The 12,637-nt window shown below is 45.1% G+C and overlaps 1 protein-coding gene across 3 annotated transcripts in view; it reads right to left on the reverse strand.

Annotated features, from left to right (window-relative positions):
- Positions 1-12,637, reverse strand: part of LOC149975371 (ADP-ribosylation factor-like protein 13B) — a 54,676-nt gene that overhangs the window by 26,814 nt on the left and 15,225 nt on the right. For all 3 annotated transcript variants that reach the window (XM_090207008.1, XM_090207007.1, XM_090207006.1), the window contains exons 2-5: positions 10,234-10,304; positions 10,005-10,110; positions 9,664-9,807; positions 7,557-7,662 (exon numbers count right to left, since the gene is read on the reverse strand). In XM_090207008.1, coding sequence (XP_090063134.1) covers positions 7,557-7,662; positions 9,664-9,807; positions 10,005-10,110; positions 10,234-10,304 — 427 coding nt within the window. The remainder of the gene's footprint in view (positions 1-7,556; positions 7,663-9,663; positions 9,808-10,004; positions 10,111-10,233; positions 10,305-12,637) is intronic.

A 12,637-nucleotide genomic window follows, 5' to 3' on the forward strand; every position in this document is an offset into this window, starting at 1 on the left:
TAAGGTACAGTCTCATAGCCACAGTACTGTAGTATAACAAGGTACAGTCTCATAGCCACAGTATAACAAGGTACAGTCTCATAGCCACAGTACTGCAGTATAACAAGGTACAGTCTCATAGCCACAGTACTGTAGTATAACAACGTACAGTCTCATAGCCACAGTATAACAAGGTACAGTCTCATAGCCACAGTACTGTAGTATAACAAGGTACAGCCTCATAGCCACAGTATAACAAGGTACAGCCTCAAAGCCACAGTATAACAAGGTACAGTCTCATAGCCACAGTACTGTAGTATAACAAGGTACAGTCTCATAGCCACAGTACTGTAGTATAACAAGGTACAGCCTCATAGCCACAGTATAACAAGGTACAGCCTCATAGCCACAGTACTGTAGTATAACAAGGTACAGTCTCATAGCCACAGTACTGCAGTATAACAAGGTACAGCCTCATAGCCACAGTACTGTAGTATAACAAGGTACAGCCTCATAGCCACAGTACTGCAGTATAACAAGGTACAGCCTCATAGCCACAGTACTGTAGTATAACAAGGTACAGCCTCATAGCCACAGTACTGTAGTATAACAAGGTACAGTCTCATAGCCACAGTACTGCAGTATAACAAGGTACAGCCTCATAGCCACAGTACTGTAGTATAACAAGGTACAGTCTCATAGCCACAGTACTGCAGTATAACAAGGTACAGCCTCATAGCCACAGTACTGTAGTATAACAAGGTACAGCCTCATAGCCACAGTACTGCAGTATAACAAGGTACAGTCTCATAGCCACAGTACTGCAGTATAACAAGGTACAGCCTCATAGCCACAGTATAACAAGGTACAGCCTCATAGCCACAGTATAACAAGGTACAGCCTCATAGCCACAGTACTGTAGTATAACAAGGTACAGTCTCATAGCCACAGTACTGCAGTATAACAAGGTACAGCCTCATAGCCACAGTACTGTAGTATAACAAGGTACAGCCTCATAGCCACAGTACTGCAGTATAACAAGGTACAGCCTCATAGCCACTGTACTGTAGTATAACAAGGTACAGCCTCATAGCCACAGTACTGCAGTATAACAAGGTACAGCCTCATAGCCACAGTACTGTAGTATAACAAGGTACAGCCTCATAGCCACAGTACTGCAGTATAACAAGGTACAGCCTCATAGCCACAGTACTGTAGTATAACAAGGTACAGCCTCATACCACAGTACTGCAGTATAACAAGGTACAGCCTCATAGCCACAGTACTGTAGTATAACAAGGTACAGCCTCATAGCCACAGTATAACAAGGTACAGCCTCATAGCCACAGTACTGTAGTATAACAAGGTACAGCCTCAAAGCCACAGTACTGCAGTATAACAAGGTACAGCCTCATAGCCACAGTACTGCAGTATAACAAGGTACAGCCTCATAGCCACAGTACTGCAATATAACAAGGTACAGCCTCATAGCCACAGTACTGCAGTATAACAAGGTACAGCCTCATAGCCACAGTACTGCAGTATAATAATGTACAGTCTCATAGCCACAGTACTGCAGTATAACAAGGTACAGTCTCATAGCCACAGTATAACAAGGTACAGTCTCATAGCCACAGTATAACAAGGTACAGCCTCATAGCCACAGTACTGCAGTATAACAAGGTACAGTCTCATAGCCACAGTACTGCAGTATAACAAGGTACAGTCTCATAGCCACAGTACTGTAGTATAAGAAGGTACAGCCTCATAGCCACAGTACTGTAGTATAACAAGGTACAGCCTCATAGCCACAGTACTGTAGTATAACAAGGTACAGTCTCATAGCCACAGTACTGTAGTATAACAAGGTACAGTCTCATAGCCACAGTACTGCAGTATAACAAGGTACAGTCTCATAGCCACAGTACTGTAGTATAACAAGGTACAGCCTCATAGCCACAGTACTGTAGTATAATAATGTACAGTCTCATAGCCACAGTACTGTAGTATAACAAGGTACAGCCTCATAGCCACAGTACTGTAGTATAACAAGGTACAGCCTCATAGCCACAGTACTGTAGTATAATAATGTACAGTCTCATAGCCACAGTACTGTAGTATAACAAGGTACAGTCTCATAGCCACAGTACTGTAGTATAATAAGGTACAGCCTCATAGCCACAGTACTGTAGTATAACAAGGTACAGTCTCATAGCCACAGTACTGCAGTATAACAAGGTACAGTCTCATAGCCACAGTACTGCAGTATAACAAGGTACAGTCTCATAGCCACAGTACTGTAGTATAACAAGGTACAGTCTCATAGCCACAGTACTGTAGTATAACAAGGTACAGCCTCATAGCCACAGTACTGTAGTATAACAAGGTACAGTCTCATAGCCACAGTACTGTAGTATAACAAGGTACAGTCTCATAGCCACAGTACTGCAGTATAACAAGGTACAGTCTCATAGCCACAGTACTGTAGTATAACAAGGTACAGTCTCATAGCCACAGTACTGTAGTATAACAAGGTACAGCCTCATAGCCACAGTATAACAAGGTACAGCCTCAAAGCCACAGTATAACAAGGTACAGTCTCATAGCCACAGTACTGTAGTATAACAAGGTACAGCCTCATAGCCACAGTACTGCAGTATAACAAGGTACAGCCTCATAGCCACAGTACTGCAATATAACAAGGTACAGCCTCATAGCCACAGTACTGCAGTATAACAAGGTACAGCCTCATAGCCACAGTACTGCAGTATAATAATGTACAGTCTCATAGCCACAGTACTGCAGTATAACAAGGTACAGTCTCATAGCCACAGTATAACAAGGTACAGTCTCATAGCCACAGTATAACAAGGTACAGCCTCATAGCCACAGTACTGCAGTATAACAAGGTACAGTCTCATAGCCACAGTACTGCAGTATAACAAGGTACAGTCTCATAGCCACAGTACTGTAGTATAAGAAGGTACAGCCTCATAGCCACAGTACTGTAGTATAACAAGGTACAGCCTCATAGCCACAGTACTGTAGTATAACAAGGTACAGTCTCATAGCCACAGTACTGTAGTATAACAAGGTACAGTCTCATAGCCACAGTACTGCAGTATAACAAGGTACAGTCTCATAGCCACAGTACTGTAGTATAACAAGGTACAGCCTCATAGCCACAGTACTGTAGTATAATAATGTACAGTCTCATAGCCACAGTACTGTAGTATAACAAGGTACAGCCTCATAGCCACAGTACTGTAGTATAACAAGGTACAGCCTCATAGCCACAGTACTGTAGTATAATAATGTACAGTCTCATAGCCACAGTACTGTAGTATAACAAGGTACAGTCTCATAGCCACAGTACTGTAGTATAATAAGGTACAGCCTCATAGCCACAGTACTGTAGTATAACAAGGTACAGTCTCATAGCCACAGTACTGCAGTATAACAAGGTACAGTCTCATAGCCACAGTACTGCAGTATAACAAGGTACAGTCTCATAGCCACAGTACTGTAGTATAACAAGGTACAGTCTCATAGCCACAGTACTGTAGTATAACAAGGTACAGCCTCATAGCCACAGTACTGTAGTATAACAAGGTACAGTCTCATAGCCACAGTACTGTAGTATAACAAGGTACAGTCTCATAGCCACAGTACTGCAGTATAACAAGGTACAGTCTCATAGCCACAGTACTGTAGTATAACAAGGTACAGTCTCATAGCCACAGTACTGTAGTATAACAAGGTACAGCCTCATAGCCACAGTATAACAAGGTACAGCCTCAAAGCCACAGTATAACAAGGTACAGTCTCATAGCCACAGTACTGTAGTATAACAAGGTACAGTCTCATAGCCACAGTACTGTAGTATAACAAGGTACAGCCTCATAGCCACAGTATAACAAGGTACAGCCTCATAGCCACAGTACTGTAGTATAACAAGGTACAGTCTCATAGCCACAGTACTGCAGTATAACAAGGTACAGCCTCATAGCCACAGTACTGTAGTATAACAAGGTACAGCCTCATAGCCACAGTACTGCAGTATAACAAGGTACAGCCTCATAGCCACAGTACTGTAGTATAACAAGGTACAGCCTCATAGCCACAGTACTGTAGTATAACAAGGTACAGTCTCATAGCCACAGTACTGCAGTATAACAAGGTACAGCCTCATAGCCACAGTACTGTAGTATAACAAGGTACAGTCTCATAGCCACAGTACTGCAGTATAACAAGGTACAGCCTCATAGCCACAGTACTGTAGTATAACAAGGTACAGCCTCATAGCCACAGTACTGCAGTATAACAAGGTACAGTCTCATAGCCACAGTACTGCAGTATAACAAGGTACAGCCTCATAGCCACAGTATAACAAGGTACAGCCTCATAGCCACAGTATAACAAGGTACAGCCTCATAGCCACAGTACTGTAGTATAACAAGGTACAGTCTCATAGCCACAGTACTGCAGTATAACAAGGTACAGCCTCATAGCCACAGTACTGTAGTATAACAAGGTACAGCCTCATAGCCACAGTACTGCAGTATAACAAGGTACAGCCTCATAGCCACTGTACTGTAGTATAACAAGGTACAGCCTCATAGCCACAGTACTGCAGTATAACAAGGTACAGCCTCATAGCCACAGTACTGTAGTATAACAAGGTACAGCCTCATAGCCACAGTACTGCAGTATAACAAGGTACAGCCTCATAGCCACAGTACTGTAGTATAACAAGGTACAGCCTCATAGCCACAGTACTGCAGTATAACAAGGTACAGCCTCATAGCCACAGTACTGTAGTATAACAAGGTACAGCCTCATAGCCACAGTATAACAAGGTACAGCCTCATAGCCACAGTACTGTAGTATAACAAGGTACAGCCTCAAAGCCACAGTACTGCAGTATAACAAGGTACAGCCTCATAGCCACAGTACTGCAGTATAACAAGGTACAGCCTCATAGCCACAGTACTGCAATATAACAAGGTACAGCCTCATAGCCACAGTACTGCAGTATAACAAGGTACAGCCTCATAGCCACAGTACTGCAGTATAATAATGTACAGTCTCATAGCCACAGTACTGCAGTATAACAAGGTACAGTCTCATAGCCACAGTATAACAAGGTACAGTCTCATAGCCACAGTATAACAAGGTACAGCCTCATAGCCACAGTACTGCAGTATAACAAGGTACAGTCTCATAGCCACAGTACTGCAGTATAACAAGGTACAGTCTCATAGCCACAGTACTGTAGTATAAGAAGGTACAGCCTCATAGCCACAGTACTGTAGTATAACAAGGTACAGCCTCATAGCCACAGTACTGTAGTATAACAAGGTACAGTCTCATAGCCACAGTACTGTAGTATAACAAGGTACAGTCTCATAGCCACAGTACTGCAGTATAACAAGGTACAGTCTCATAGCCACAGTACTGTAGTATAACAAGGTACAGCCTCATAGCCACAGTACTGTAGTATAATAATGTACAGTCTCATAGCCACAGTACTGTAGTATAACAAGGTACAGCCTCATAGCCACAGTACTGTAGTATAACAAGGTACAGCCTCATAGCCACAGTACTGTAGTATAATAATGTACAGTCTCATAGCCACAGTACTGTAGTATAACAAGGTACAGTCTCATAGCCACAGTACTGTAGTATAATAAGGTACAGCCTCATAGCCACAGTACTGTAGTATAACAAGGTACAGTCTCATAGCCACAGTACTGCAGTATAACAAGGTACAGTCTCATAGCCACAGTACTGCAGTATAACAAGGTACAGTCTCATAGCCACAGTACTGTAGTATAACAAGGTACAGTCTCATAGCCACAGTACTGTAGTATAACAAGGTACAGCCTCATAGCCACAGTACTGTAGTATAACAAGGTACAGTCTCATAGCCACAGTACTGTAGTATAACAAGGTACAGTCTCATAGCCACAGTACTGCAGTATAACAAGGTACAGTCTCATAGCCACAGTACTGTAGTATAACAAGGTACAGCCTCATAGCCACAGTACTGTAGTATAATAATGTACAGTCTCATAGCCACAGTACTGTAGTATAACAAGGTACAGTCTCATAGCCACAGTACTGTAGTATAACAAGGTACAGCCTCATAGCCACAGTATAACAAGGTACAGCCTCATAGCCACAGTACTGTAGTATAACAAGGTACAGTCTCATAGCCACAGTACTGCAGTATAACAAGGTACAGCCTCATAGCCACAGTATAACAAGGTACAGCCTCATAGCCACAGTACTGTAGTATAACAAGGTACAGCCTCATAGCCACAGTACTGTAGTATAACAAGGTACAGCCTCATAGCCACAGTACTGTAGTATAATAATGTACAGTCTCATAGCCACAGTACTGTAGTATAACAAGGTACAGTCTCATAGCCACAGTACTGTAGTATAATAAGGTACAGCCTCATAGCCACAGTACTGTAGTATAACAAGGTACAGTCTCATAGCCACAGTACTGCAGTATAACAAGGTACAGTCTCATAGCCACAGTACTGTAGTATAATAAGGTACAGTCTCATAGCCACAGTACTGCAGTATAATAATGTACAGCCTCATAGCCACAGTACTGTAGTATAACAAGGTACAGTCTCATAGCCACAGTATAACAAGGTACAGTCTCATAGCCACAGTACTGTAGTATAACAAGGTACAGTCTCATAGCCACAGTACTGTAGTATAATAAGGTACAGCCTCATAGCCACAGTACTGTAGTATAACAAGGTACAGTCTCATAGCCACAGTACTGCAGTATAACAAGGTACAGTCTCATAGCCACAGTACTGTAGTATAACAAGGTACAGTCTCATAGCCACAGTACTGCAGTATAACAAGGTACAGCCTCATAGCCACAGTACTGTAGTATAACAAGGTACAGCCTCATAGCCACAGTATAACAAGGTACAGTCTCATAGCCACAGTACTGTAGTATAACAAGGTACAGCCTCATAGCCACAGTACTGTAGTATAACAAGGTACAGCCTCATAGCCACAGTATAACAAGGTACAGTCTCATAGCCACAGTACTGTAGTATAACAAGGTACAGCCTCATAGCCACAGTACTGTAGTATAACAAGGTACAGTCTCATAGCCACAGTACTGTAGTATAACAAGGTACAGTCTCATAGCCACAGTACTGTAGTATAACAAGGTACAGCCTCATAGCCACAGTACTGTAGTATAACAAGGTACAGCCTCATAGCCACAGTACTGTAGTATAACAAGGTACAGCCTCATAGCCACAGTACTGTAGTATAACAAGGTACAGCCTCATAGCCACAGTACTGTAGTATAACAAGGTACAGCCTCATAGCCACAGTACTGTAGTATAACAAGGTACAGCCTCATAGCCACAGTACTGCAGTATAACAAGGTACAGTCTCATAGCCACAGTACTGTAGTATAACAAGGTACAGCCTCATAGCCACAGTACTGTAGTATAACAAGGTACAGTCTCATAGCCACAGTACTGTAGTTACTGCAGGTGAAGTATTGAAAGATAAACCACAGCATCACTCACGATCTGACAGAGACACTTGTTCTCGTTCACTAGCTTCTCCAGTGACAGGTTCTCGATGATGTCTGCCTCAGCCAATGCCCCGTCCCGATCCTGCTTGTTAGCCAATCTGTGGAGCCGACAGGGATATGTCAGAAACAGGTGTCAGACAGCAAGTGGTGGGGTGGTGTGTGTGTGTGTCTGTGTGTTGGTTCTTCTATCCTTGTGGGGATCTACAATCTCAGAAAGCCCACTACAAGGATAGTAGAACAAGGGAAATTCTCCCTCGTCCCAATGAGGACAGAGGCTATTTTAAGCTTAGAGATTCAGGGTTAGAATTAGGCTTAGAATTAGGGTACGAGGTTAGGGGTTCCGGTAAGGGGAAATATATATATTTTTTTATAGAAATGAAGTTGAGTTCTCCAGGAGGATGAGGATGTGTGTGTGTGTATGTCTCTCTGTGTGTGTGTGTGTATGTCTCTCTGTGTGTGTGTGTGTGTGTGTGTATGTCTCTCTGTGTGTGTGTGTGTGTGTGTGTGTGTGTGTGCGTGCGTGCGTGTGTGACAGAAACATATGGTGTAGGAAGAAGACACTTCATGATCTAATGCAGCCAGTCAGGGAACTGGAAATATAGTTGGATTCCTGCTAACATGGATTCCCTTTTCTCAATATGTTGGGCAGAATATAATACGCTACTTTAAAGACAGACAGACGGGCAGACAGACGGGCAGACAGACGGGCAGACAGACAGACAGACAGACAGACAGACAGACAGACAGACGGGCGGGCAGACAGACAGACAGACAGACAGACAGACGGGCGGGCAGACAGACAGACAGACAGACAGACGGGCGGGCAGACAGACAGACAGACAGACAGACAGACAGACAGACAGACGGGCGGGCAGACAGACAGACAGACGGGCAGACAGACAGACGGGCAGACAGACAGACGGGCAGACAGACAGACGGGCAGACAGTCAGACGGGCAGACGGGTAGGCAGACAGACAGACAGACAGACAGGTTTAGAGCTCAGACAGAGTGACTCAAACTAGGCCAGGTTTAGAGCTCAGACAGAGTGACTCACACTAGGCCAGGTTTAGAGCTCAGACAGACAGTAACTCACACTAGGCCAGGTTTAGAGCTCAGACAGAGTGACTCACACTAGGCCAGGTTTAGAGCTCAGACAGAGTGACTCACACTAGGCCAGGTTTAGAGCTCAGACAGACAGTAACTCACACTAGGCCAGGTTTAGAGCTCAGACAGAGTGACTCACACTAGGCCAGGTTTAGAGCTCAGACAGAGTGACTCACACTAGGCCAGGTTTAGAGCTCAGACAGACAGTAACTCACACTAGGACAGGTTTAGAGCTCAGACAGAGTGACTCACACTAGGCCAGGTTTAAAGCTCAGACAGAGTGACTCACACTAGGCCAGGTTTAGAGCTCAGACAGAGTGACTCACACTAGGCCAGGTTTAGAGCTCAGACAGAGTGACTCACACTAGGCCAGGTTTAGAGCTCAGACAGAGTGACTCACACTAGGCCAGGTTTAGAGCTCAGACAGACAGTAACTCACACTAGGCCAGGTTTAGAGCTCAGACAGAGTGACTCACACTAGGCCAGGTTTAGAGCTCAGACAGAGTGACTCACACTAGGCCAGGTTTAGAGCTCAGACAGAGTGACTCACACTAGGCCAGGTTTAGAGCTCAGACAGAGTGACTCACACTAGGCCAGGTTTAGAGCTCAGACAGAGTGACTCACACTAGGCCAGGTTTAGAGCTCAGACAGAGTGACTCACACTAGGCCAGGTTTAAAGCTCAGACAGTAACTCACACTAGGCCAGGTTTAGAGCTCAGACAGAGTGACTCACACTAGGCCAGGTTTAGAGCTCAGACAGAGTGACTCACACTAGGCCAGGTTTAGAGCTCAGACAGAGTGACTCACACTAGGCCAGGTTTAGAGCTCAGACAGAGTGACTCACACTAGGCCAGGTTTAGAGCTCAGACAGACAGTAACTCACACTAGGCCAGGTTTAGAGCTCAAACAGTAACTCACACTAGGCCAGGTTTAGAGCTCAGACAGTCAGTAACTCACACTAGGCCAGGTTTAGAGCTCAGACAGAGTGACTCACACTAGGACAGGTTTCCCAGAGATGCGAGGGTGTCGGAGGACCTCAGCCATGGTGTCCCTGGTCTCCTGGATCCTCTGAACATCACTGGAGTCCACCACGAACACCACCCCATACGACTCGCTGTAGTAGTTCTTCCAGATGCCCCTGATCACATTGGAGTCATTTAGCAGACTCTTATCCAGAGCCACTTACAGGAAGTGCATTCAACTATACGTTTATTAGGGGGGGGGGCCACATATCACAGCCACTGCAAGTAGACCTTTGTTTAAAATAGTCCTATCAGCAGAATCAGGGCAGACAGTGCAGGTGTTGAGTGTCAGAAAGACAACGAGTATAAAGACCTGATCTTCTTCCCTCCGCCCAGGTCAAAGATGGTGACCTCAAACTTCCCCTGCTTCAGATCCACCTTGGAGAACCCTACCGTAGGGGCCACGTCCTCTGGGCTCTCTGTGATGGAACACAACACACACACACTCAGCGACGAAGAGAACGAGCCCCCCAAAAAAACATCTTACATTTATAATCGAGTAGAATAGAAGTGAGTGATTCAAGGCAAGACGACCCACTCACCTCCCTGGATCCCGCGTACTGTAGCAGTCTTCCCAGCGTTGTCAAGTCCAACCATCACCAGTGTTATTTTCCTAAAAACACCACAGAGAAGCTGGATTACTAGAGAGATGACACAGAGACTCAAATGGAGGTGTGGTAGGAAAAGGACATGCAGGGAAAATGATAGGGCAATATTCACATGGGGGGGGGTAGTCTACAACATGTCATGTGTCCCTTCCATAAAAGATAGAGAGCAAGACATATTGCTCTCTATTCGGGGAGGCAGGTAGTCTAGTGGTTAGAGTGTAGAGGAGGCAGGTAGCCTAGTGGTTAGAGTGTAGAGGAGGCAGGTAGTCTAGTGGTTAGAGTGTAGAGGAGGCAGGTAGCCTAGTGGTTAGAGTGTAGAGAAGGCAGGTAGCCTAGTGGTTAGAGTGTAGAGGAGGCAGGTAGCCTAGTGGTTAGAGTGTAGAGGAGGCAGGTAGCCTAGTGGTTAGAGTGTAGAGGAGGCAGGTAGCCTAGTGGTTAGAGTGTAGAGGAGGCAGGTAGCCTAGTGGTTAGAGTGTAGAGGAGGCAGGTAGCCTAGTGGTTAGAGTGTAGAGGAGGTAGGTAGTCTAGTGGTTAGAGTGTAGAGGAGGCAGGTAGCCTAGTGGTTAGAGTGTAGAGGTGGTAGGTAGCCTAGTGGTTAGAGTGTAGGGACGGCAGGTAGCCTAGTGGTTAGAGTGTAGAGGAGGCAGGTAGCCTAGTGGTTAGAGTGTAGAGGTGGCAGGTAGCCTAGTGGTTAGAGTGTAGAGGCGGCTGGTAGCCTAGTGGTGAGAGTGTAGGGGCGGCAGGTAGCCTAGTGGTTAGAGTGTAGAGGAGGCAGGTAGCCTAGTGGTTAGAGTGTAGGGGAGGCAGGTATCCTAGTGGTTAGAGTGTAGGGGCGGCAGGTAGCCTAGTGGTTAGAGTGTAGAGGAGGCAGGTAGCCTAGTGGTTAGAGTGTAGGGGCGGCAGGTAGCCTAGTGGTTAGAGTGTAGAGGAGGCAGGTAGCCTAGTGTTTAGAGCATTGGGCCAGTAACCGAAAGGTTGCAAGATCAAATCCCCCGAGCTGACAAGGTACAACATCTGTCGTTCTGCCCCTGAACAGGCAGTTAACCCCACTGTTCCTAGGGCCGTCATTGAAAATAAGAATTTGTTCTTAACTGACTTGCCTAGTTAAATAAAGGTTAAATAAATAATGACTTTATAGCTTGAGCCACTTCCAAAGAAAACATTCAACGCCAGTCTCCACACAGAAACGATGAATAATCTGATATTAGCCCAACGCATCAGAGCTCAGACAGAGTGACTCACACTAGGACAGGTTTAGAGCTCAGACAGAGTGACTCCCCGCCCTCACCTCACCCTGTCCTTCAGATGTTACTGGTTAAGGTGGTAACTGTAAGAGGGGCTTAGCCAGCAGCCCAGGTCACTAATACAGCTCCCCCCCCCCCCAGGGCTAACACCACAGGGACATGACCACAGATTGGGTGAGTCAGCACTCTGTCCATAATCACGGTGAACAGCTAGGTACATCTATGGATGTACACAGACAGCGATACAGAGTCAACAGACTTATCGAACACCTCGAGACATTCCTTTATAAGGGAGGTGGATGTTAGAACTATCATCCATCATTCATTCACCTTCCAATGAATTGGCCCAGATCCTAAATCCACCCTTTACACTCAGGAAAAAGCCCAGATCCTAAATCCACCCTTTATACTCAGGAAAAGCCCAGATCCTAAATCCACCCTTTACACTCAGGAAAAGTCCAGATCCTAAATCCACCCTTTACACTCAGGAAAAAGCCCAGATCCTAAATCCACCCTTTATACTCAGGAAAAGCCCAGATCCTAAATCCACCCTTTATACTCAGGAAAAGCCCAGATCCTAAATCCACCCTTTATACTCAGGAAAAGCCCAGATTCTAAATCCACCCTTTATACTCAGGAAAAAGCCCAGATCCTAAATCCACCCTTTATACTCAGGAAAAGCCCAGATCCTAAATCCACCCTTTACACTCAGGAAAAAGCCCAGATCCTAAATCCACCCTTTATACTCAGGAAAAGCCCAGATTCTAAATCCACCCTTTATACTCAGGAAAAAGCCCAGATCCTAAATCCACTCTTTATACTCAGGAAAAGCCCAGATCCTAAATCCACCCTTTATACTCAGGAAAAGCCCAGATTCTAAATCCACCCTTTATACTCAGGAAAAGCCCAGATCCTAAATCCACCCTTTATACTCAGGAAAAGCCCAGATCCACCCTTTATACTCAGGAAAAGCCCAGATCCTAAATCCACCCTTTACACTCAGGAAAAAGCCCAGATCCTAAATCCACCCTTTATACTCAGGAAAAGCCCAGATTCTAAATCCACCCTTTATACTCAGGAAAAAGCCCAGATCC

The sequence above is a fragment of the Oncorhynchus mykiss genome, chromosome 18 (assembly GCF_057628025.1).
Source record: "Oncorhynchus mykiss isolate SJ-2025 chromosome 18, ASM5762802v1, whole genome shotgun sequence".
Lineage (NCBI taxonomy): Eukaryota > Metazoa > Chordata > Actinopteri > Salmoniformes > Salmonidae > Oncorhynchus > Oncorhynchus mykiss.